Raw genomic sequence first — 24,707 nt, forward strand, 5'->3', positions numbered from 1 at the left:
GTCCCCTTGCAGTGTTTGGGGAAGAGAGCTACATCGGGGGTTGTGGAGGGGAGGTGGGCGGGTGCACAGGGTGGTGCTGTGGGGTGGCCCATCCACCAGATACAACATCATCAAGGACCACAGTAGCCTCCACAACCCAGTGTCTTCCAGCCTACAGCCTACACTCTCATGGCAAGGGGGGCCTCAAGGTGTTTGCATGAGATCCCATTTCATTCACACTCTTGCTCTCTCAAAAAGAGCCACAAGATGACTAATGTTTCCCATTTGGAGCCTGGTGCAAACTCAAGGGCATTGTATGAAGGGACAGAACTTCCACCATCCGTGATTTTATACCCAAAGGATTTGTGGAAATGAAGTGTTTTAGAGGCGGAACAGTCTCCCAGCAATGTGGTGCTGACATTGCTATGTCCTGGGGTATTTCTTTGGTTTAGAAAAATTACTAGGTTTAGAGAAAGGAAAGAAAAAGGCTTTTTAACTCACAGTGGAAGGATTGTGGGTCCAGGGACCTCCATACCAGACATTCTGGACGAAGAAGACTTCCCCAATCCATCCACAAAGCTAGTGCGAGGGTGGCCAAGGCTTTCCAAGGCCGTTTACCTTTACGGAGTCTGCTGTACCCACTTGCCAAAAGGTTGGACGAGTGCCTTCAAAGAAGGTCTGGGGGCTTTATTGGACTGCAATTTAACTGGCGAGTGAGCATTGTGATCCTGGACTGCATTGAGATGCCAGATATCCAGAACAAAAGGGCTCATAGTATCGCCCAGGTCAGACCAGACCTAAAGTATTGTGTTTTAAGAGGTGGAGCTTAGAAGTCAGTGGATTTAGAAGTCTAGACACATGCACAAACTGAGCCAAATGACAGAAATAACCACAAAGGGGGATGGTGGGTAATAACCCTGAAAGGCAACTTGATCAGTCTGGTCAATCACTAACAAGGAGAGAGGCAGATTAAAGTTCCAGTCTGCAGGGGCTATGGGATGACAGACATGCTCATGCATTGTTGGCAGAGCTGCAGATTGATCCAGCAATTCTGAAGAACCATTTGGAATTAGGCCAGAAGAATCACTTCAATTGTTTGTGCCCTTTGGACCCTGTGCCAAGATGGGGAGGGGACATATACTTCTGAACAGCCAAACCAGAAGCCCCATGCATACCAAAACACCAACAACTCTAGCAACCAGGGTGCCCACTCAAAGATGTGCAGAGCCTAAGTTCGAGCATGTAGATGTCTAAGAATGCTCCTGTGCCACCGGAAAGGACTAAGGTGAGGAATTAAGGGCCTTGGATGTCAGGATCTTCCTCAGTGAAGGAGTATTGGATTGAGTTCTGCAGGCGAAGGGGGTGAGGGGAGGGAAGTGTGTGTGTGTGTGTGTGTGTGTGTGTGTGTGTGTGTGTGTGTGTGTGTGTGTGTGTGTGTGTGTATGTATGACCCTCCTTTAGATTACAAGCTCTGTATGCTTGGGGCTTGTGCCAAGGCTTTCTGCCCTTGCCCATGGTCTCAGGTATGAAACCACCAGCAGCAGCAGCCAGGACATGAGCTCTTCTCCAGACTGAGTGGCCAGTTCAGAGCTCATGAAGAGTTAGGGGCACCTCCTTCCTTGGGGGGTCTAAAACTTATTTCCTGTTTTCTTCTGAAACAAAGTACAATGTCTGGTGTGTAGTAAGCACTTACCCTTCCCTCCCCTCCCTTTCCTTCCCCTTCCCTCTCCTTTTCCTCCCCTCCCCTTCCCTTCTTCCCTCAGTGTCCAGTGTCCTTTCATTAGAAGAGCACTGAAGGTCAGTTCATAATGAGTGACTGGACCTGACCAAGTATATAAGAAATCTGGGCTGAAGCCAGTGTAATTTTAAAGATGCCCAGAGATGATTTTTTAATTTTTTTAATTTTTAATTGTCATTTATTTTTGCATCATTTTCATTCATTTCTCAAAATAGCTCTTCTTCCCCATACAAGTAGCCATCACTTGTAAGGAAGAGGAGAAAATAGAGAGTTTGGTGGAACTCCACCAACCGCATCCCTCGGGTCCACACCTCCCACCCCCCCAACTCTGTAAAGAAGGCTGGGAGGTGCCTTCTGAGGCCGTCTCTTGGGGCTGCTGAGCATCCTCGTGCTTCTGCTTCTGAGGTCTTGGCCAAGTATTTGCTGTATCCCAGGTTCAGTGCCTTGCTGCATCTGCTCACAGCACAGTGATATCCCATGACATCCATGGACCACAGCTTGTTTAGCCAGTCCATGTCTGCTTTGTTCCCATTCTTTGCCACCACAAAAAGAGGCATCTACAAAGATTTCTTTGTGTGTAGAGAAGGACTCTGCTCTGACATCCTTGGGTAAAGATTGGTTTTCAAGATCTCACAGACAAAGGAAGTTTCCAATGAAATGAAAAAGAAAATCACATTATCCCCTCACTCCAACCCCCTCCCTCCACACACACTCACACCAATGCCTGAGGTCGTGACCAGCCACAGGAGATCGCACCCTGACTCTGACAACCCTGTGGGCTGCCTTCTCTTGCCCATCTTGAGGGCCCTCATGATGAAAGTGTGGCAAAGGAAAGGGTGGTTTTGCTGGAGACCCTGTGCCTCCCTGGTGATTCCTAGAGTGCATTTAGGGGTAGTCTGCAGTCAGTGCCATGACCTCAGCAGCCTGTGCCGACAAACTCATGGCAGCTGCTCCCTGCCAGCCTCCTGGCACTTTTCAGCTTCCTCTCCCTCCCTGCAGTCTCTCAGCATGGGAGGGCTTTGCTGATCAGACACCATCAGCCTTGGCAGCCTCAGAGTCCACTGTGGGGCCAATAGCAAAGCCTGTGGCAATCCATCCCTAGCATTACAATCTCATCAGGAATAAAATGAGGGTGGGGGGAGAGAACCCAGAGCCCAGCCATGTCTGTCATTTGTCATGCACAAAAAAGGGCTAGAAGTAGGTGAGAAATGTGTGTGTCTACCAGAGTTATGGCAGGAATCAGGAAACATTTATCAAGTGCCTACTATGTGCCGTGCTGAGCAGTGGGGATACAAGGAGAGTGGACCTCAGGGTGCTCACTGTCTATGGGGGAGACAGCCTGCCAACCAGTCACAAGGCTATATACAGAATCAATAGGAAACTATCAAGAGAGGGAGGGCACTAAAAGGAAGAGAGGTCAGGGAAGGCTTCCTGTAGAAGGTGGATTTTGGGGTGGGGGGCTTGAAGGAAGCTCGCTAGGGGCACCACAGTGCCTGGGGTCAGGAAAACTCATCTCCTTGAGTTCAAATTTGGGCCCAGACACCTAGTAGCTGTGTAACCTGGGCAAGTCACTTCACCCTGTTTGCCTCAGTTTACTCATCTGTAAAATGAGCTGGAGTAGGAAATGGCAAAACACAGTTAAGAATTCAGGGTGACTTCTAGGTTGCAAGCCTAGAGGAGGACTGGAAAGATGATGTCACCCTCTATAGTAATAGGGAAGGTTGGGGGAGGGGTTGCAAAAAGATCAGGAGCTCTGATTTGGACATATTGAATTTAAAATGTCTGCTGGACATCTAGTTTGAGATGTCTAAAAGCCAGTTGGAGATTGAAGATTGCAGGTCAGCAGAGAGATTGGGGTAGGAAAGGTAGATTTGGGGATCATCAGCAGACTGTGGGAACTGGTGAGATCACCCAGCGAAGTAGTAGAGAGGAGGCCAGAACCTGAGGGACTCCCAGGGGTTAGGAAGTGATCTGGGGGAAGATCCAGTCAGGGAGACAGAAGGAGCTGCCAGAGAGTGAGGAGGAGAACCATGGAGGGGGGTTATCTCCTAGAGAGGAGGGAATGACCAACAACGTCACAGGCTGCAGAGAGATGGGGAGAGTGAGGATGGAGAGAAGGCCTTCGAATTTGGCTGGGAAAAAGCCAAATGGGGTGAGGTTGTTGAGAGAGAGCTCTACGCAACACTTCTCTTTGTGCTGGTTGTCCCCAAGCCATCTGCACAGAAGAAACTGGCACATGGACCAACTTATACCATGTGGCTGGATGGACAGTGAGCTGGACCCACTCAATCAATAAGCATTAAGTACCTACTATGTGCTGGCCACTGTGCCAAGTGCTGGGGATGCAGATATGAAAGGCAGCTCCTGACTTGAAGGAGCTTACAGTCTGGAGGGGTTGGGGGGCACAACTCACAGAAGGAAGCCCCAAGGCAGGAGTGGAGAGGGAAGAAGGTGCCAGACCTTGGGGGCATGGTGGAGAGGTCCCGAGCAATTTAGCATGCTGGGAAATGAGGAGATGATGGTTTGGGGGCCCTTCCAAGAGAGTTATGGGAGGAATTTCCCAATCAGAGGGGCCTCGGGAAGAAAGCACAGAAGAGGGAGTAGGAGGCAAGCAGACTGGATTGCATTTGGGATTTTGTGCCTCGCTCCCCATGGTCACAGGCTGCTCCCTGCCCTAACAGAGCTCTCCCGGTGATGTTCTGTGCTTTATGAATCACAAAACCAAGACCTGGAAAATCAAACTTTGGAGGCCCTGGGAAGACCCCAGCAGATGTAAGTCAATGACAACTGCTCTCCAATGAGTGGTCCAAGACTCCACTGAGGACTTGCAGGGCTGGAAGCGGAGAGAGGGTGTAGCCTGAGGGTGGCCCTGGGACTCAATCCATTAGAAGAACAGGCTGTCAGACTGTTTCAGAACTGCTTACAGAGAGAAGTGGACAGGAACCCACAGGATTGAAGAGGCACAAGGAGTCCTCACATGGATGAGGTCTCAGTCCTCTGAGATGAGACAAACCAGTCCAGGGGCAGCAAAGTGCCCCAATGGATAAAGTCTTGGGCCTGGAGTCAGGAGGACCTGAATTCAAATCTAGCCTCAGGCACTTACTGTCAGAGTGACCCTAAGCAACTCATTCAACTTCTGCTTTTGATGAGTTTCCTTATCTGTAAAATGGGGACAATAGAAGCCCTCCTTCCCAGGACTTTTGTGGGGACTAAATGAGATAATTGTAAAGCACTCAGCACAGTGCTGGCCCACTGAAGGTGCTATAGAAACGTTCTTCATTTTATGATGATACACCTGCTGCGGACCAGGCACTATGCTGACCACTGGAGACTCAAAGACAAAAATGCAAACAGCAGGTAGACACTGAAGGCACACTAGAAGGTGGGGAATCTGGGAAGACTTCTTAGAGGAGGTGGTGCTTTGAAGGAAGCCGAGGATTCTAAGAGGCCGAGGTAAGTGGGGAGTTTATTCCAGGCACAGTGGACAGCTAGTGCAAGAGTGTGCGGATGAGGTGCGGCCAGCAGAATGTTTGAAAGGAGCTAAAGTGCCATCGGTCTGGAAAGGCAGGGATTGGAATATGAATCTGTTCCACTCAGGAGTCCCTGGAGTTTATCTGTGCATGTGCTTCAGGAAGGGCCTTTGACCACTTTGTGGAGGACAGATTGGAAGAGGAAGAGGCTGCAGGCAAGGAGACCTATTAGGAGATCTGGTAAGATGAGATAAAATCCAGCAGCTGAATTTACCTTCTCTCCGTATCTCTCTTGGTCTGGAGGTACACTCACTGGAGGACCTGCTCTGTCTCCAGGCTGAGTTCCTCCTAAGACAAGCCGGTGACCCACCACTGTCATGGGTAAACCACTGGTTGGTTCAGCCTTCTACAGCTAGAACTCCGGAGCTCCCCCTTACCACCGAGAAGGGAGTAGGAATTGGGGGCATCACCTCCTCCCTCCGGCTGTTTTCTGGGCTGAGTATTCTGTGACTTTGTGTCTGTCACTCCAAGTGTTTTCCTGGACTGAGTCAGGAAAAGGACCCCTCCCAGCCCCCTCCTTGGTATCTCCAGGACCACTGTTGGTCATACTCCAGGACACCCTGGAGCCATGGCTTTTGAGAGCCATTGTATAGTTTTCGGTGGGAGCATGTACACCTCAGCAAGCAGCATCACTGAAGGCTTGACAACGTGTTTTGTTGATTGTCTAGACTTACACGTTAATCAGGCAGGTTAATCTTCAAGCATGTGTTCATACATGGGCTTGGTTGTTAAATAGTAGCACATGGCTCTGTAAACTTAGCTTAAGCTCAGCAGGACAGTGCAGCTGAAGGCTCACAATGAATTTACCAACTGGCATTTCTACGCTTTATGGTTTGCAAAGTGGCTTACATCCAGTGTCTCACCAGAGCCTCATCACACCCTGGTCACCCTCCATGATGGGTAGTGACGAGTCATGCATGAACAGATTTCCTGGGTGTAGATCTTGAGACAGGGGATGAGGGTGGAAGAGGCCAGGGGACCTCATCCCCTGGTGTATCCCGTGCTTCCTTTCGGGGCTTCCCCTGCCAAGGCAGCAGGAATGCAGGGGACACCTCCAGCCTGTGGAGACCCCAGCGCAACTGGGCCCAGGCCCCTCCTCCCCACTTCCCTGAGGACACATGACTTGGGCTTATCATCTTGTTTAACCATTCCGTTCAGTAAACACTGTGATTTTGTCAGGCCCCCCATGTGAGGTTCTGGAGGCTCACAGATGAAAATGTAATGAAGCGCCTGAGCCCAGGAGATTTCTTTCCACTGGGGGAGGCATATATAACTGGTACGTACTCAGAGAAGTGTGAAACCAGATAGTGAGTGGGCCCGGGGAGGAATCTGAATGTGCACTACAAACACCTATGAAGAGATGCTGCATGGGGTCTGTGCCCCTTGCCTCCTCCATCTTTCTCATCCTCACCTGTCCTTCTGCAGAACCCCAGCTATCCTCTCTTCTCCACTCCCACTGAAACCCCTCCTTGAGTCAGAACCACACCCCTACACAAGCACCCATGCCTGCCTCCAGCAGCCTCCCAGGCCCTTCACAATCCTACTTGCCCCAGATCCGTCTCCTGTGACCCTCAGTCCTTGCTGTCCTCAACCAGCTCACTCTTTTCTGCCTTTGCTGGTGTGGTGCCCTGAATCCGGAAGTGACTGCCCTCATTTCTTTTTGTTTGGGGGCCAGCTCATCTTTGAAGGACTTGCTGTCCTTGTCTCCCCAGACAAGGGAGCAGTAGCCTCGTCCTACTCCTAGCACTGTCCTGGGACCTCAGCTGTGCTTCCCCCCTCCCCCTCCCCACCTTAGCGTAAGCTCTTTGGGTCAGAGCTACCTCCCTCAGTACCCCCAGTGCTAAGCCCAGGGCCCTGCACAGACTGCACAAGGAAGAACTTTATCAGTGCTCTGGGATAGATGGGATGGAAGGAGGAGAGAAATGTAGGGGATGGAGGAATGGATGGGTTGTTTGTGAGCTGGTGCTTAGCCCCGGAGACACTGCTGCTCATGTTCTAATTGAGAATTTAGCTTGTCCTCTGGGAATGGTCACTGGTGACCTTTCTTTGGTCCAAAGAAAAGCATCTCTTCTCCTTGCTGGTGACCAAGGAGACACCGACTTTTCTACCTGCTGCCCACAGGAGGAAGCTGATGGGACAAGGGTGGGGGATGGAGGCATTAAAAGACCCGCCTCCTGCCACCACCATCCCATTCACCAGATGCGTTCTGAGTCAGAGGCAGTCACCCAGGCACTGGATGCTCATCGCTGACCATTTGGTTGCTTTTGATAGAAGTCTGTGGGAAGCACAGCTCCTCGGCTGCCCGCGCATCCCAGCTTTGGGTCCTGCTGCTAGATCCTTGGGGTGGGTGCCCCAGACCCGTCCTGGCAGCACCGGGAGATAGGGCTTTAAAGGGGTTTCCATTTACACACCAATATAAATGCTGCTCGGCATTCGGGTAGTACCATCTTGGGCATGGTCGGGGCAGAGGCTGGAAATGCCCTGAAGGATTGGTCATCACTGTTTAATCTCGTAATAGAGCGATGCTCACAATAAACTTGCACGGTTTGCAAAGCGCTTTACAAACATCCCATTTGACCCCCCCACCACCTTGGGAGACAGCTGCTATTAACGTCCTCATTTGACCGATGAAGAAACAGGCAACTAGAAGGGAAGCGTCACGCCCGGGATCACACCCAGTCAGTGCCTGTGGCTGGATCCCAGCTCGCGTCTTCCCGATTCCAAGCCCCTGCACTGCCTGGTGGCTGCCGCGGCTCCCACAACGCAAAGAACCAACACGCGCACGCGCCACAACGATATAAACGGGGCTCCCAACCGTCCCCTCTATTCATAGTCCTGACCCAGAAACATTCACGCAGAGCCGGTCCAGCCACGCAGTGGCGGCAGCACCCGCCGCACGCTCACGCATTGAGCAGCTCGTGCTCCTTGTCCGTTCTCCCGACAGCGTCTGGGTTGGACAGCGGGTCCAGGTCGGCAAAGAGGCTGAACCAGGCCGTCAGGTCTCGAGCGTTCTTCTCGGGTTCTGGGACAGGACCACACACGTTGGCTAGCGGCACGATGCAGGCTCCCCACGCGGGGAGTGGGCACCCCTTCCCCCCCACCCCTCTCTCCCGAAAGCCTCATGGAGCCAGCCCTGCGGCCCCATTTCCAGCGGGACACACCCCACAGCTCTTCCACCGAGGAGACCGGAGGAGAGCTAGTCTGATGCTTCGGGTCTGGTGCTCAGGGACAGCACCCAAGCTGGCGGCTGCTTCCCTGGGTTCACCCTGGCCTCGGGTCCTGCCCGTCTGCTCTTCGTGCCCCACAGGCAGCACCTTCACGCGCTGCCTTCCCTACTCACCCCCCACTTCTGCTCCTCCACAGCTACCCCAGAGAACTTCCTGCCTCCTCCTCCCTCCTTCCCCCACAGATGCCCAGCCTCCCGACACCTACCTTTACCGACAGACTCATTTCCAGGGCAAATGAACTCACATTTCTGGGCCATAGAAAGATTTACAAAGTACCTTTCTCACGATGACCCAGTCAGGTAGCTACTATTACTCCCATGTTTTTAAGATGAAGGAACTGAGCCCAGGGAAATCACCCAGCTGGTAAGAGCCAGAACCAGGATTCCAGCTCAGGTGTCTGAAGCAGTGTTCTGTCCTGCCCTTCTGCCCTCACTTGAAAAGGGACCCTAGACATCAACTCCAACCTTCCCCCCATAGTACAGAGGAGAAACCTGAGGCCCCTTGCCAATGTGGGGGCTCCCACCAGGAGTGAGAGGGCTGCTGTTGTGAAGCCTGGGGTCCCCAGGTAGCTTTTCTAGGGTAGTCTGGTTTTAGAAGGAGGTGGAGGTGGGGTGAGACAAGGGAAGAGAGTGCCAAGAGGATCCTGGCAGGGCAGGAGATCACAGGACCTTAGATTCCCTTTCCTGAGAGGGGTGAAGACTTGGAATCACCTGCCAAGTGGGCAAGAAGGTCAGAGTGTGTACCCTGGGGGCCATTCCTCACCCCCATCCTCCCAACAAGTCCATCCCACTCATCACAGAGTAGTAACCAACAGATGATCACCTCCAAAACACAACCAGAAACTGCTCACCTTTCACAGGGGGCGTAATGCTGCTCTGAGGAGTGGGCTTTGGGACCACTGCTGGCTTCCAGACAGATGGAGGGTTGCCTGGGCTCTCTCTCCAACCTGAAATCCAGCAGAGGCAGTGCATTGGAGTAGGTCCAGTGGGATCCCCCCTTATGCATCTGCATCACTCAGGACACCGGCTCCTAAGGCTTACCTTCCCCTTCCTCAGCCCCTATGTACAAGGGAGAGAAGAGGAGAACTTGTCACTTGGCATATTCTAACCTGAAGCCCTGGTCTTCTCCAGCTCACCGGCTACCTTCCCACCCTGGAGAGACTCTCACCCTGAAGCCCTCTCTTCTGAATGCTAAGTCCCAGTCATTTCAGGAGGGAAGCTTCCCTGGCTTCCTTCCAGCCTCAACTCTAAGCCTGTGTGCTGAAGGAAGCCTTTCCCTTTGAGATTACCTTGTTTGCCCCCTTCCTGTCTGACTTGTGAGCAGGGACAGTGTTCCTGCCATTCTCTGCATTTCCAGTGCTTAGCGTGGAGCCTGGCACATAGTTGGTACCAACCAAAAGTTCTTCTTGCTCTCAGGCTGTCTGCCTCCCAATCCCCCTCCTCCCTGCTGCTCCAGCCCTCCTCGATGTGTTGTCTTCCCGTTAGAACATGTGCACTGAGCCTACGGCCTAGCTCACGTCTTGCTCGGGTCTACATCCCCAGCTCCCTGCACAAAGCCCAGGCAAGTCATGATTTAAGAGACCCTGTTGATTAAGTGATTCAGGGAGAAAGACTTATCTAATAAGCTATTCTAAACCGAAACACGATTCCAATTCTTGAGGCCATGACCATGGGAAGAAAGGAGAAACGGACAGCCCCTGGGCTCCCGTCGCTCCTTCAAACACTGCTGGACACCGACCTTGGAGGGATGACTGTAAGTCCTGCATGTTTTTGTCCAGGAGCTGGGAAGGGAGGAAACTGGATGATGGAGGGGGCCCCGGCTCTGGCTCTCCTGGCGCACTTGTGGCCCGGGGTTCTGGGGTCTGCTCACTCCCAAAGACAGCTGTCCACTCTTTGCTGAAGTCTCCCTCGTCCAGGGAAGATGCATTGAGAATCTCATTAAGCAGCTGCATGTCATCCTTGTCAGCCATGTCAGACTCTGAGACACCTGGAAAGGAACCAAGATACTGGTCAAAGTTACCTGGGAGGCCTGGGAGGGAGGAGACCTAGGGGGGCGGGGCAGGCTGCCCATAACCTGGCAGGTGTTCAGGGAAGAGGAGAGAGGAGAAAATGCAGACCCACTGAGGTATCTCATACAGACATGATTTTGAGAGACTCCAGGGTTTTTAGTCAGTCCCATCTACTCTGTCCATCCTGCAGTCAAATCCATCTTCCAGGAACGAATCAGGACGATACCGAAATCTTCCATTAAAAAGTCCGAAGGACACAGAGAAACAACCACCTGGAATCAGTCTGCCCCCTGGCAGTGCAAGCCCAAAGTGATGGCACCTTCACCAAGACCCTGTTCTGCATTTCTGGAGCTGCCTGGTAGCCCTGGAGCTCAGGGAGCTCAGAGAATGGGGGCACAGGTGGGACAGCTTTATCCAGCCACAGATGCAAACCCGGGGGGCCTCACAGTCACATCCCCTTTGAGGGCCAGGATGGCTACCTTACTGTCACAATAAATATCTGCCCCTCACAATATGGCCGGTGCCTACCTTTCCTGACATGAAGGCACAAGCCTCTCCTTCACTTGGGCCAGAAGGGCCTAATTGTTCCTTCCACCTCTAGCCTCCAAACCTTTGCATGGGCAGTATCCCATGCCTAGAAAGCGCTTCCTTGCCGCCTTCCTCCTTCTGCCTCCCAGAATCCCTGGCTCTCCTCAAGACTTAGGCCTGGGGCTGTCTCCTATGGGAGGCCTTTCCTGACACTCCTCAACACTCATGGGCAAGAGTGACTTCATCTTTGCCTCTGCAGCCCCCAAGTCTTGAACAAAGCATAGCCTTGCCCTGTTCCTTTGAATCATCAAGGACCCCCCCCCCCCCCCAACCCTTTTTTGTTTATGTGGGTTATATCTGTCAATATTTACTGTATCAGAAATGAAAACATCTTAGTATTTATTAGGAAAGGGTGTCAGGGGCCTCCAGGCATTTGCAGATCACCCTTCAAGAACTTGCCTTAGACAATAACTCTGGTCCTTTGTTATTTTTAGCTTCTCCCCCTCTCAAACTGCCAAATGGAAATTAAAGTTATGGAGCCCCTGGTGGGTGAACCCCAGGGGGATGCTGACCTGGACATGGCTAGGCCGGAGCAAAGCAGCCTGCTGGGCCTCCTGCATGGATCACACATAACCCTCCCCTCCACCAAGTGACATGTCAAAACCAACCCTGGAGACAAGCCATTGTCTAACCCCAAGCCTGGAATGCCCTGTGGCTGCCCCAGGGAGAAGTGCAGAAAGTGGAGCAGAGCTCCCCCAAGGACCATGTGTGAGCAGGCCTCTGTCAAAGACCCCTTCCTTACAAAGAAGCCTGTCCATCCTGCTGGTCACCTCCTTAGGGAGGAGGAGACAGTGGGACCATAAGGAGACAGGTTTGAGAAAACCCACAGTGGCTAGGATATTCAGTCTTCTAGCTGGGAACTCACTACTTGCCTCTTTCCACCACTTCCCAGGAGGACCCCTACACCGGGATCAAAGGAAGCCTGATCTCACCCTCTCTTCTTTTGCATCACAGGTTTTGAGCCGTGTGGCTGTGGGTAAAGCTCTTCCTCAGAACGTCCAAGGCAGCCCATTCTGCACTGGGATTGACGTAATGATTAAGAAGTCTATCTGCTGCTTCTACCCATGGCTCCTGATTTCACCCACCACAACCAGACAGAAAAAGGAAAATCCCTTCTCCACATGACCCTTTTTCAATCATGTTTTCCCCTTCTCTTCTCTAGGCTAACCATCCATGTTCCTTCCAGTCTTCATAGGACATGATCTCAAGGCCCTTTGACTAGGTTGCTGTGCTCTGAATACTCTCTAGCTTATTACACTGGGGTGTCCCCCCTAGGTGTGTACTGACTGGGCCAGAAGTCCTGCAGAACCCTCCTCTCTTCTACTGGAAGTTCTTCCTCTCTTGATGACACACAGGGACAGGGAGCCACTGATTGCTGAGGGTTTTCAGAGAGGCTACCAAAGCATGTGCCTAGAAAGGTTGGGGGAAACCTGGGTAAATTGCCTGACAACTCAGTGAAACTCATTGCAGCCTTTAGAAAGTGTATACTGCTTAAAAGTAACCTTTTAAAAAGCAGTTCTAGGCAAACTTTTGAAATAAAATCTCTTTTAATCTTGTGGCCCTGCACATGGACATAGGTAGGCCCTTTTCCCCATCATTTGCCTAGAGCCTGAGCTTGCCACCCCCAAGTAGGACCAGCAAATCCAGGGAAAGTGGCCAAGGCACCTTCTTTCTGTCTTGGTTGCGTCCCCCAGCACCTATGAATACACAGGGAAAGCCAGTGAGCCAACCTCTTTCCCCAGCCACTGGCAGAGTGGAGGGATCTGCCCAGCACGACACAGAACGATGGGCCCTGAAAAGTCTGAAAGACTTGAATGGCCTCTTGAGGACACAGCCAGGCCATGGAGAACAAACTCCCTGAACACAGGATGGAAAAATCAAGACAAGCATGACTTCTTTTTACCATCATCTGTGTTTCAAACAGGAGGATAATTCTCTGCTTTTCTGCCTGGGTACTTCCCTCTCCATTATGACTAATCATATACCTAAGCCCCTTGAACCCAGAGGAAAAACCCCAAATGCCAATCTGATTGCAAATAACACACAAAAGGCAGAGATGGAAAAACAATGGGCAGAGAGCAAAGGGGCTTCATCCAGGGTCATGAGGTAGTTGGAGACCATTCAAGATGCCTCTCTTTCCTCTCTCCCTCCCTCCTTTCTCTTCCCCTCCCCCATCTCTCCTTCCTCTCTCCCCATTTCTCTGTCTCTATCTTTCCTCCCTCTCTCTGTCTCTCTCTTCCCTCCTTCCTCTCCCTCTCCCTTTCTGTCTCTTTCTGTCTGGGATTGCTATCACCCTAAGGGACAGAGAAGATACAAATTAAAGCAAAATCAGAGGAAGAAAGAAACCCCCTTCTATGACCCCTGCAGGGAAATCTACCCTCCAGATGGGATCCTGCAGCTCCTGTGGACACTGGCTCTGAAGGCTGCATGGAGGCCATGTGCCTGGAATCCTGCCTTGTTGACCTCCTGACTTAAGACCTGGCCACCTCTCCTGTCTAGGGGTCAGAGCTGCGCAAAAGCTTGGTTGGCTGAGGGTTGCGATGGGCAATTGGAGAGTCACCACACAACTGGAGTACAGCTGTGCGCCCAAGCCTGCTGGCAACATCCCAAAGCAGAAAATGGGGGTGGGTGGAGGTTTATAGAGATTCATGTCACTCAGACCAGCCAACAGCTTGGCTAACAGAACTACAGACTCTCCTGAGCTGAACGATCTGTCCAGTAGGGACGGGTGAAAGTGAGTTGTCCATGTGGGAGGCGCATGGACATGGACACGCCTGGGAAGTCGGTAAAACCAGGGGCTCCATTTCCTTGGCAATGCCCAGGTCGTGGGCCTGAGAAGCGCCTCATGGAGTGAGCTCAAGAGGTGCGCATGTATAGAGACCCAGCGGGTTCCCAGTCATCTTCATCACCTAAGCTTTTTCTTTTCCCTATTAGTTTTTTTTTTTTTAAAACCAGGATTGACCTTAAGGGCCAACACTAAGTCTGTGTTATGGGGGTGTCCCTTGGAAGGAAAGCAGAAATGCTGGAAGAGAGGAAGAAAGCAGATGTAACAAGCTGGTGAAGAGAAGCCCTGAATGGACCTGGAGAAAGGGCCGGAGGAGGGCGGCAAGGGGCAGGAGAAGGAGGTGCTGCAGTGATTAGCCATCACAGTAAAACAACACTGCTGCGACTTGAAAGTCTGCAAAGCACTTTGCAGCATCCGCTCCTTACAAGTAAATAGTAGGAGGAGGGGATACTGAGGTTCAGAATTTAAGTGCCTCGCCAGCGGTTATATGATCAGTGCCCCCGGGGTCCTTCCTTGTCTCTTCCCCCAGCCAGGTGCCACAGCCACTTCCCTGAGAGCATGAAGGCAGCCACATCACCCTGACGTGAACGCTTGGGAGAGCACCACCTTCCAGGAAGCATCTCCAGAGCCACTGGGTAACTCTGCCCAGCCTGGGCAGTTCATCTCCAGAAAGCCTTCTGTCCTGGGTGGGGCATGGGAAAGGAGGAGGGGCAGCTCCTCCAAGGCACCTGCTGGTGCAGAGCCACGTGCTTTATAAGGATTCCTTTTAATCCTCACCATGGCCACAACAGTTGGGGGGCTGTTATTACCCTATCTGACAGATGAGGAAACAGAGGCAGCCAGAGGTCATAGAAGTGACTTGTCCAGGGTCACCCAGTTAGTGTCTGAGGCCTCATTTGAACCCAAGCCCTCCTGATTGTGGGGGCCAGGTGCTCTGTGGCTTCAGCAGCCACTACTCTAGGCAGGGATAGGAGAAGCATAGGAGATGGGATTGAAAAACCAGGTTTGAATTTCTTGTGGGGTTAAGATAATAGAATTTCAGCCAATATAATGGATCCAAGAGGACAGAAGCATGGAGAGACAGGGGCCCCTATGGAGAACACCTGGGGCTCTGGGGGCTTACCGGCTCCGTGGGACTCGGCAGTGACATCAGACAGAGGGGCCTGTCTTTGGGCCAGACCTGCCCTATCTCTACACGTGGTTGGGGACCAGAGCCAGAGCAGTCCTGGAGATGTTTCAGGCTGGACACCTTGGTCATCTCCCCCATAGAATCCAGCAGCTTCCTCTTTGGGCTGGGAAGTCTGAAACGGGCTGGTCTGAACCATATGTCCTTTTGCTCCAGACATGATCATTGTCAGGCAGGCAGGCAATAACAGGGCCAGGCTTCTGGACCACAGGATTTCAGAACTGGGAGGGCATCAGAGGCCCTTCTGTCAGGCCTAGCTGAGCTGTGACCTTCAGCTAGACAGGTCAAGGACACTGAGAACATCACTCGCTTTAAAATGTGACTAATTTTCTGTACATCTGGTTTTTTAAATGTCAGAAGTTTTAAAACCCCAGAGAAGTTTATTGTTCCCACCTGTTTCTGCCGGCTTCAGATCCAGCAGCTCATCAACGGATCCTTTAGAGAGAGGAAAAGGAGAAAAGCCAAGTCAGCTTAGTTTTCCAAGAGTTCCCAAGTCAGTGTGGTAACTGGAGCCAGTCCTCCACTCCTGATTACCTGAGCTCCTGATATGGCTCGACTCCCCTTCCAGAGCAGAGAAGGCATTCTTCCCATTCTCAGCTGGAATCAGAACACACCATGCTGATTATGAACACTTTAGAACCATGGACTTGGTCCCATCCCACAGCGGCCTTGGACCGGGGGTTCAGTCCCATCCCACAGCAGCCTTGGGCCAGGGGCTTGGTCCCATCCCCATCCCACAGTGGCCTTGGGCTGGGGGCTCAGTCCCATCCTATAGTGCCTTTGGGCCAGGGCCCAGTTTCCCGGAGGGAAGCAGCCACTGGTTCAAGTATTGGCCACCACCCAATCCTATGAGGCCATGTGGGTTCTGAGGCCAAGCTCACAGGGCAGCAATTCAAGTGGATAACCCCTCCCATGTCTGTGGACACTCAATACTTATCATTCACATATGCTCATGAGCTACCTTGGCTGAGAAGGTGCCACCCTGAACAGAAGTGCCACCCCAGCCTAAGTACATAACTTGTTTTTTCAGTCACCCATTAGATTCCGGGGAAGCTAATGCCCTAAGATGCAGTAGCTCCCTAAGGAAAAGCCTGAAGAGCCAGAGGGGTCATCCTGTTGGGGGCCAGAGTCCACCTCCCTACTCCTGGTTCCCCTCTAGGAAAGGAACCCACTGGGAAGAAGCCCTGAAAGCACAGGTGTTTATAGGAAACTTTCATTCTGAAGGGCATGTAAAAGCTGAGACAAGATGAACCCATCAGAGACTGGAGAAAATGGTCCTTTTCTCTCCTATCAATCCAGGTAAAGATGCTGAGGCCACACCCACGGTCCAGGCTCAGTCCTAGGCCCCAGGGACACAGAAAGAAATACAGTAGCCTCTGCCCTCCTGGGGACTGTACCCCAAGGTGCTGATGTCGATCATCCCTCCTCCTCCACTCAAGCTTGGCTTTCAACAGCCTGACAGTCACACTAGGTACTGTTTAAGCTAACGTAGCAGTGGTACTTTCTGGATAAGGAAACTGAGGCACAGAGCACTTGGCAGTCTGAGCTCCTTCTCATTCCAAAAGTGAGAAGGGTCAGGCAGCACTCTGCCCTGGACTCATCTCCCTGACAACCCTAGGAGCCTTGGGGGAGGGGGTCTGCCCTTCTCCCATCCCTCCTCTGGATGCCAAGGGGAAGATGACACAGAGAATGGATGGTGTGTATGCACCCGTGTGTCTGAGTATGTGTGTGTGCATGAGCATGTGTGCGTCAGTGTTGTACTGTCTGAACATGTATGTACATGTGCGTGTGTGCCTGAGCTTGTGTGCATGCATACATGTGTCTGAACGTATATGCATGAGGTGTGTGCAAGCATGCTGAGTACGTGTGTGCATCTGCACATACTTGTGCTGAGTACGTGTATGCAGGCATGCAGTTGTGTCTGAGGACGAGGCTGCCCAAGGGCCCACAAGCAAGGGGCAGAGCAAGGCCTGACTCCGGGCGGCCTGCCTCAGAAGGCAAGCAGAGACAAGAAGGGAATGAGGCAGGGGGCGAAAGGGGAACCACACTCAATTCGTCTGAAAGGATCCCCGATTCAAATGAACAGACAAAGAGTGCCCCAGAGCAGGGCGGGGCAGAGGTCCGGGATGGCACCTTCCAATCACCCCCCAGTATTCCCAGGAAGGCCCCTTTACATCCACCCAGCCCAGGAGCCTCGGAAATAGGAGGCAGGAAAGACATGCTGAACGCTAGGAGGGAAGGCAAAGAAACAGCCAGCTTACCAAAGTAGGGGGGGGTCTTGTCAGGGTTTTCCGCATCTAACGATATCAACCTTCAATTGAACAGAGGAGAAGAGAGCTCAATTGGCTGTCTGAATCTGAGGAGCATTGCTTAAGCACCTGCTGCATGCACAGAACTAACCTCACTGACCATTTGTGGGAAAGTGAGAGAAATCATTCCTTTGTCGATGGCCAAGAGGGAAAGGCAGTGGGAGAGAAAAGGAGAAACCCTCCCTGCCTATTCCCAGCCCGCGACGTCCACCCCCTCCCCAACTGAACGGAAGCCCCCTGAGGCCAGGGATTGCTTTGCAGCCAGTGGAGACAGGTCCCCACTTACGGGTCTGGTGGTGGGGGCTCACTCCCTGGGTTTTCCTTCTGGGCTTGCTCCTTCTTTTCAGCGTTTTCTATTAACTTATTTACAGGATCCTGTAAGCTCTGGGTCATGATCCATACATAGGGAGAGGGGAAACAAAGAGCAATGGTTGAACCAGATGCCCGGCCCAGCTGGGCTCCAACATGGCATCCAAGTAATGGAAGCTTTCCCAGACAATGACCAGAACCATGGGGATCAGGCTGGTGAGGAGGGGAACTTGGCATTCCCTCAGCTCTGCCAGAGGGAGCCCCACCACCCTGATGTCACGAGCCCTTCTGAGGTGAGAGGTTCTGGAGCCCTCTCCACCCCTGCCCCAATAGGCAGGGAGAACCCTGGCCTGGAGTCCAGAGAGCCCTGGGGCCTGAGACTTTTGCTTAGGTGTGGAATGAGAATAACCAGGTCTGTGGCTCCATTGTGTCTGGGCTGGGCCATCAACCCTGTCCCTAGGTAATTGCCAGCCTCCGCTTCCATTTTCCAAAGGTACCTGAGAGAAATAGAAGCCCGCCAACTGAATGCAGGGCTGTTTTCCTTGGACAAGATGGAGATCTTACTGCTGATTGGTTTGGATTTTCCCTGGTTCAAAGGACCTAAATGGAGGGTAACCCAGACTCTACCCAAAAAAGAACAGCAATCACTCCTTCAGCCAAAAGTGTTTAATAAAGACCTACTCTGTCCTAGGCACCAGGCCAGGGGGCGGACATACAAAGACACAAAGAAAAGTCTGGACCCTCAAGGAACTTAGAGTCTTTCTTGGGAAAATAGGACTATGTTAGTGGAGAAAAGAGGACAGAGCAGTGAGATGGCGAATAGGTACCTAATCCTAAATGAGCGCAAATGACTGGACATAGGGGTGAGGGTGCATGAGGAGCTGAGCGTGACGTCTATGAGGTACAAAGCCAGGAGGCTGGAAATGTGTTGTAACAGACAGAGGCGATTAGGAAGAGAGGTTTGAGGAAAACAGAATGAGCTCCAATGTTGAAAGAATGAGTTTGGAATAAATATGGAACATCCAGCTGGAAAATTGTAATTGGCCATTGATGTGAGATCAGAGCCCAGGAGAGTCTAAGGCCAGATTCAGATTGGGAAATCATATGCGTGGAGATAACTTATCTCATGGGAGCATATGAGAACACGAGCATGTGTAAAAGAGAGGAGGGGAAGCCCCAGGAGAGGCAGAGACTTGGTGGACTTTGTTGAGAGAGAGAGAGAGAGAGAGAGAGAGAGAGAGAGAGAGAGAGAGAGAGAGAGAGAGAGAGAGACAGCGAGAGACAGAGAGAGAGAGACAGAGAGAGAGAGACAGAGAGAGAGACAGAGAGACAGAGAGAAACAGAGAGAGACAGAGACACAGAGAGACAGAGACACAGAGACAGAGGGAGAGACAAGGAGAACAGAGGGTGGTAGGGTAGGAGGAGTAATGGAAGCCCAGTCATTGGAATGGCTTTCAAGGATGGAGCAGACTTTGGTGTGTCTGTGCGCAGCAGGGACCAAGTTGGAGATCAGCAGAGGCTTTCCCTCCCTAGAGCTGGCCCTCAGGAAACAAGTGAGAGTGATCTGTGGTTGTAGCAGCAGCTACTTCTCCAGGCATTATTCCCAAAGGCTAGGTAATTAGTGAAGAAAGCTTCCTAAAAGCCCAAGTTTAACATCCTGCAGGCATTTCAAGGGCTCTAACGTCCAAAAGAAAAGCTAATTGCTTCCTTCTGATCAACATGGGAAAACCTAGCCAAGAGCTCAATTCTGAAAAAAGGCCTCCACTTTCTAGTACCATTTAAGGCTCATCCTTTGCCTGGGTCCCTTCTCAGTTCCTCTTTCCTGGCTCCCTGCCCTCTACATACAATCCCTTTTCATCTCATTAGGGCCACCTCCTTCTACGGTATAGCGACATACTGTTCCTTTCACCTTCTGAACTTGAAATCTAACCCAACCAGAGGCTTGGTCCACACTTGGATTTCCCTCCCACTGTCCAGGACCAACAGAAGGAATCACTGGTTTAACTGATCAGGAACAAGAAAGATGAAAAGTTAGTATTTCTTCTCAGTTAATGTGCCTTCATTAGGGTTGGTTAGGTTTTCCTCCATTTGGAAATCCACATGTTGAAGTCAACGTAGGGCAGATAATCCAACATTAGGTTTGGGGATCAAGACTGCCTGGGTTCAATTCCCTTAATCATTAAGAAACCCTGGACAAGACATTAAACATGTCTGAGACTCAGGATTCTCATAAAATTAGTGGAACCTCTAAGACCCCTCCCATTCATTCCATGATGCTGTGATAATGCTATGGTGGATCAGTGGGTGTGTCCCAAAGAGATAAAATTCCAGAAGAGCAGAAGTAGGGGGCACACACGCTGGACACTCAAGAACCTCATGGAGTGCCTGAACCAGGCCATTCAGAAATACTGAGCTTGGCAAGGGTCAGAACTCTGGTTGGATGGTGAAAACTCACAAGGCCAGGGGTTCTGAAATTGGATGTTAATACCCACCAAAAACTGAGGATTCGTGCACTGTTATGGGCCTGGAGATTTCGAGCTAAAATGAGAGAGAAAGCTGCCCTGGGGGCCAACCTGGCATCCTTACCTTCAGCATAGTGAACTCATAAGGCTGGTAACCTTTGAAGCTCTCATGGATGGCTGCCATGGTGTGTGAGGTTTTCTCCCAGAAATGAAGCAAAGTGGTCTGTAAAGAGAGAGAAACTCTCTGAATATTAGAGTGGTCAGAATTCAGGGCACTGACCTCCACCCCAATACCAATTTTCATGCTTGTTGGGGGTTCAGAATCACAGACTCATAGTTAGAAGGGACCTCTCTAAATCAACCTCAATTTAGAGTTCTGTCTGACATAATCTCTTTGCTTGAAGACTCACAGACATGGAGCCTGCCCCTACCTCTGGAAGTAGTCCAGGCTCTTTGGAACAGTTCTTATAGTCAGAAAGATTTTCCTGGCATCAGATTTCAATCTCGTACCTAACAGAACAAGGCTGAGCCTCCTTCCGTATGAGGGGCCTTCAGCCATCGTGTGCTTTTCCTGTCTCTTCTCCTGACTAACCCTTGTCCTCTAATTTTCCTCCCATCTCCCCAGCCCCATCAGCTCTCCACAGTACCTGCCTCCCATCAGAATGTCACTGTACCAGTGAGATACCTGATATGTTGTGAGCACGTGAGACAGGAGGTTACATCTGCTTGCTCCAAGGAGATCCACTTTTTGACATACGTCATTCTTGAGTTGGTCAAAGTTGAGCTTTGCATGGCGCACTTGGGCTTGGACCTGGAAGGTTCACAGGAGACATTCTTCACCTACCTTGACCCTTCTGAAGCTTCAGCTCAAAAGACCAGACTCAGCCAGAGTGGATGGAAAAGCTGGATTTAATACATCCCCTCTTTGCCACACTGAAAAGAAACTGCCCAGGCACTCAAGCATCGTTCTCTAACTGCCAACAAGCATCATCAAGGGGGTAGAAACCAAGTCTGGACTTTGGGGTTTGCTGGCACACTTGATTGCCCCTCCCAGCCCTACATTACCCAGGCTAATATTAAAATTGTTCTCCTAACCCTAAGCACCATCTGACTCATAAAGGAGTTGTTGCATCTTGGAGCTGAGAGGGAAGAAAGAGCTCCTGAGTAGAAAAACTTGCCATAATAACCATGCAGATAACTGAGAGTGGATCATAGGACTAATGAATCCCAATTCTTTCATTGGTGTTCCCAGGCATTCATATCAGGGGGTTTCACGTGGTGTAGCCTGGCATGTTGGATAGTCATGGATCCCTGGATTTGAGTCTAATTGCTGTGTAACAGAACATGCCCCTTCACCTCCCATGGAGCTAGGGAACTGTAAAATTCCAAGTTCAAAAGGAGAGGCTGAACTGTATCAGCAAGATCCATGAGAGGTTGACTCCCATGACTAGTAAAAGGCAAAAAGTCATAGACCTGAACCAGAAAAGTAAGTCTTGGGCATAAGTTTACAAGTAGTTTTGGAATTGTTAAAATGCCTTGTTGAAACCAGTGATAATGATGCTGATGACAGTCAGAAGAGATGCCACCATTGTTTGCTGTAAAATATATTGAAAAGTAGGACAACCATTTAAAATTCACAGATACTCCTGAAAATGGGAAGAGATGGGGGCCTGATAGAAGACAGAAGGATTGTCGACACACTCAGCCAATCTCCACTTGAAGTTTAAGAACCCCAGAAACCTGTGTTCCCAGAGCCACAAGCCCTTCCCAAAGCTGGAATGTGTGGGAGTGCAGGAAGCCTGCTGTGCCACACAAAGTGTGACTTCTGTCATAGCCAGAGGAGGCAGAGTTCTGAAAGTAAGGGAGTGACACTGGAACCTTTGCTGAGCCTCGAGGGTTGAGCATCTCATCCAGCTACTCCCCAGTTCATTCCTTATGTGAACTTCCAGCAGTCACTCAGTGATTACTGGGATCCCTGGCCCAGCCTGTGAAAGGGCACCCTCAGCAAACATTCCTCTGTCTCCTGGGCTGGAGGATCAGTGGAGATCATCATGCTTCTGGGGTCTCAATCCATCTGTATTCACAGAATCTCACTGGAGGAAAGGAGCCACAGGGTTCCCTCCTCCTGCCCATGCCTGAACAAGATTTATTTCCTCTCCAGTGAACTAGACAAGTGGTCATGTAGCCAGGACCATGGAAACCTCCATTGTGGAGGAGGCCACCCCTTCCTGAAGCAGCCCAGGCTGCTTTGGGACAACCCTCATCGGGAGAAAATTCTTCCTGGATCCAGCTTGAATTGTCCACTTTGTGGTTTCTTCCCTTTGCTCCTGGTTCTGCTCTCTGAAGTTAAGAAAAATTAGATGAGTCCCTCTTTTTCACAGCATTTCTTCAATTACTCCAGGCTAAAGTAATTTGAAACTATGCCCAAAGGGCTATTAAACTGTGCATACCCTTTGATTCAGCAATACCACTGCTAGGTCTGTATTCCAAAGAGATTTTCTAAAAAAGGGAAAAGGGTCTATCTGTACAAAAATATTTATGGCAGCTCTGTTTGTGGTGGCAAAGAATTAGAAATTGAGGGGATGCCCATCGATCAGGGAATAGCTGAACATGTTGTGGTATATAAATGTAAGGGAATACTACTGGGCTAGAAGAAATAAAGAACAGGCTGCTTTCAGAAAAACTTGGAAAGACTTGGATGAACTGACGCAAAGTGAAATCAGCAGAACCAGTGCACAGTAACAGCAATGTTGTATGACAAACAACTGTGAATGACTTAGTTATTCCTGGAAATACAATGATCCAAGACAATTCCAAAGGACTCATGATGAAAAATTTTATCTATACCCAAAGATGGAGTCTCAATGCAGATTGAAGTATATTATTTTTCACTTTTTTGTTTTTTTCTTTTGGTCTGTCTTTTTTCATAGCATAACTAAAATGGGAATATGTCTTTCATGATTGCATATGTAAAGCCTATATCAATTGCTTACCACCTCTGGGAGGGGGAAATAAAGGAAAGAGGAAACTTGTAACTCAAAGTTTTCAAAAAATTAATGTTAAAATTGTCTTTATATGTAATTGGGAAAAAATAAAATATTCAAATACTCCAGGCTAAATAAGCATCCTTAGTTCATTTTCCTTCATCTGGTTGTCATGTGGCATGGACATCATCTTCCCCATATTATCCCTTTACTCCCTAGTGGGACCATTGTTCTCTCCTAAAATATGGAGTCCAGAAGTGAGTACGCTTAGTCCCCTCACCACAGGATAGATTCAGTATCAATAATTCAATAAGCCAACTCAAATAAACAGATATTTGTTAAACAGCTACCATATTATTATTGAAGGAAAGAAATAGAGGCAGGGCAAGGGTGGGTGGAATGAGAAGAGCACACCTGAGGTCTCGAGGGTAATAAAGAAAGGAGGTTCATGATTCCAGTACAAGACAGTCTGTTCTCATCACATGTCCTTCCATAATTCCTGCCCACCTCTTGCTGGGGGCAGGCCAGAGGGCAGAAGAATGGTTCAGAAGCCAAGAGCAGCCCAAACTTCTGGGGGAGCCACCATCCAGAGCAAGGACTGGTGTAGGGAGCTCTGGCAAGTTTCAGCTGGAATGGTATAGGGGAAAATTTTCACTGACAGGTTTGTTGTTCCCTTAAAACATTCAGGAACATATCTGAGACTCCTTGTATTCATCCCCAATAATCATTTACATGTGCTTCCTTTGTGGCGAAGATGGCAGACCACAGACAGCACCAACTTTGTACATTTCATGCTTTGAGATGACTTTCTTACACCCCATCCACACTGATGAGTCAGGTCCATAGAGCAAGACAACTATGGTTCTTTAAGGTTCTAGATGTAAAGGGATGATCATTATGATGTTATAGCACACAAGACCCCACTGGTACACTTTCCACCATGATATGAATTGATTATCAATTAGTCAGACTTAGGTAGTTTTTAGAAAGAAATGTTTACTTAGATGGTAAAATGCATATGATCATTTCTCCCCAGTTTCCCCTTATGGCTCTGCCTCTCACTTTCTGTACTTTGATACCATATCTCAGCTGTCCCATCACATGGAACCTCCACTGCTTTGTGTTGCCTTCTTAGTCTGAAATATCTCTTTCCCATGCTGTTCCCCCCCTTCTCCTATTGGTGAGTTCATCTCTGGGGGGGGGGGGGTGCACCATTTTGAGATAGTGCCCAGATTGACTATCCTTCATTACCCTCCTAACTTTCTTTCTGACTTGCTGGGCTTCAACACCTTGTCACTGTATACCTCTTTCCTTTTCAGCCCCTCTTTTCCCCATTATAGCACAAATACATTGAGGGAAGGCACTGTCATTTTTCTTGTATTTGGATCCCCATTACTTAGCACATTGCCTGGCACACAGTAAATACTCAATAAATGATTGTTGCCTTACTTTGCCTTGAAATACTCTCCCACCAGTGCATACAGAGTCAAAGGAAAAGTGGGCTCAAGCTGAGAGAGTCCTTTCACCAGATCCTCAATGTATCCCTCTCTGAGGTATGGGCTCTTTTTTAGAACTATGGATATGTTTCTAATTTGTCCTTGT

The 24,707-nt window shown here is 50.2% G+C and overlaps 1 protein-coding gene across 4 annotated transcripts in view; it reads right to left on the minus strand.

Moving 5' to 3' along the window:
* Positions 1 to 7,734: 7,734 nt before the first annotated feature.
* ICA1 (islet cell autoantigen 1) overlaps positions 7,735 to 24,707 on the minus strand; it is a 53,650-nt gene continuing 36,677 nt past the window's right edge. For 3 of the 4 annotated variants that reach the window (XM_072650778.1, XM_072650777.1, XM_072650779.1), the window contains exons 7-16: positions 20,807 to 20,932; positions 20,246 to 20,344; positions 17,637 to 17,734; positions 17,303 to 17,352; positions 15,576 to 15,638; positions 15,435 to 15,476; positions 10,212 to 10,460; positions 9,515 to 9,532; positions 9,325 to 9,420; positions 7,735 to 8,269 (exon numbers count right to left, since the gene is read on the minus strand). In XM_072650778.1, coding sequence (XP_072506879.1) covers positions 8,148 to 8,269; positions 9,325 to 9,420; positions 9,515 to 9,532; positions 10,212 to 10,460; positions 15,435 to 15,476; positions 15,576 to 15,638; positions 17,303 to 17,352; positions 17,637 to 17,734; positions 20,246 to 20,344; positions 20,807 to 20,932 — 963 coding nt within the window. In that variant the 3' untranslated portion in view covers positions 7,735 to 8,147. The remainder of the gene's footprint in view (positions 8,270 to 9,324; positions 9,421 to 9,514; positions 9,533 to 10,211; positions 10,461 to 15,434; positions 15,477 to 15,575; positions 15,639 to 17,302; positions 17,353 to 17,636; positions 17,735 to 20,245; positions 20,345 to 20,806; positions 20,933 to 24,707) is intronic. The other variant, XM_072650780.1, reaches the window with a different exon arrangement.

Source organism: Notamacropus eugenii, chromosome 3 (assembly GCF_028372415.1).
Source record: "Notamacropus eugenii isolate mMacEug1 chromosome 3, mMacEug1.pri_v2, whole genome shotgun sequence".
Lineage (NCBI taxonomy): Eukaryota > Metazoa > Chordata > Mammalia > Diprotodontia > Macropodidae > Notamacropus > Notamacropus eugenii.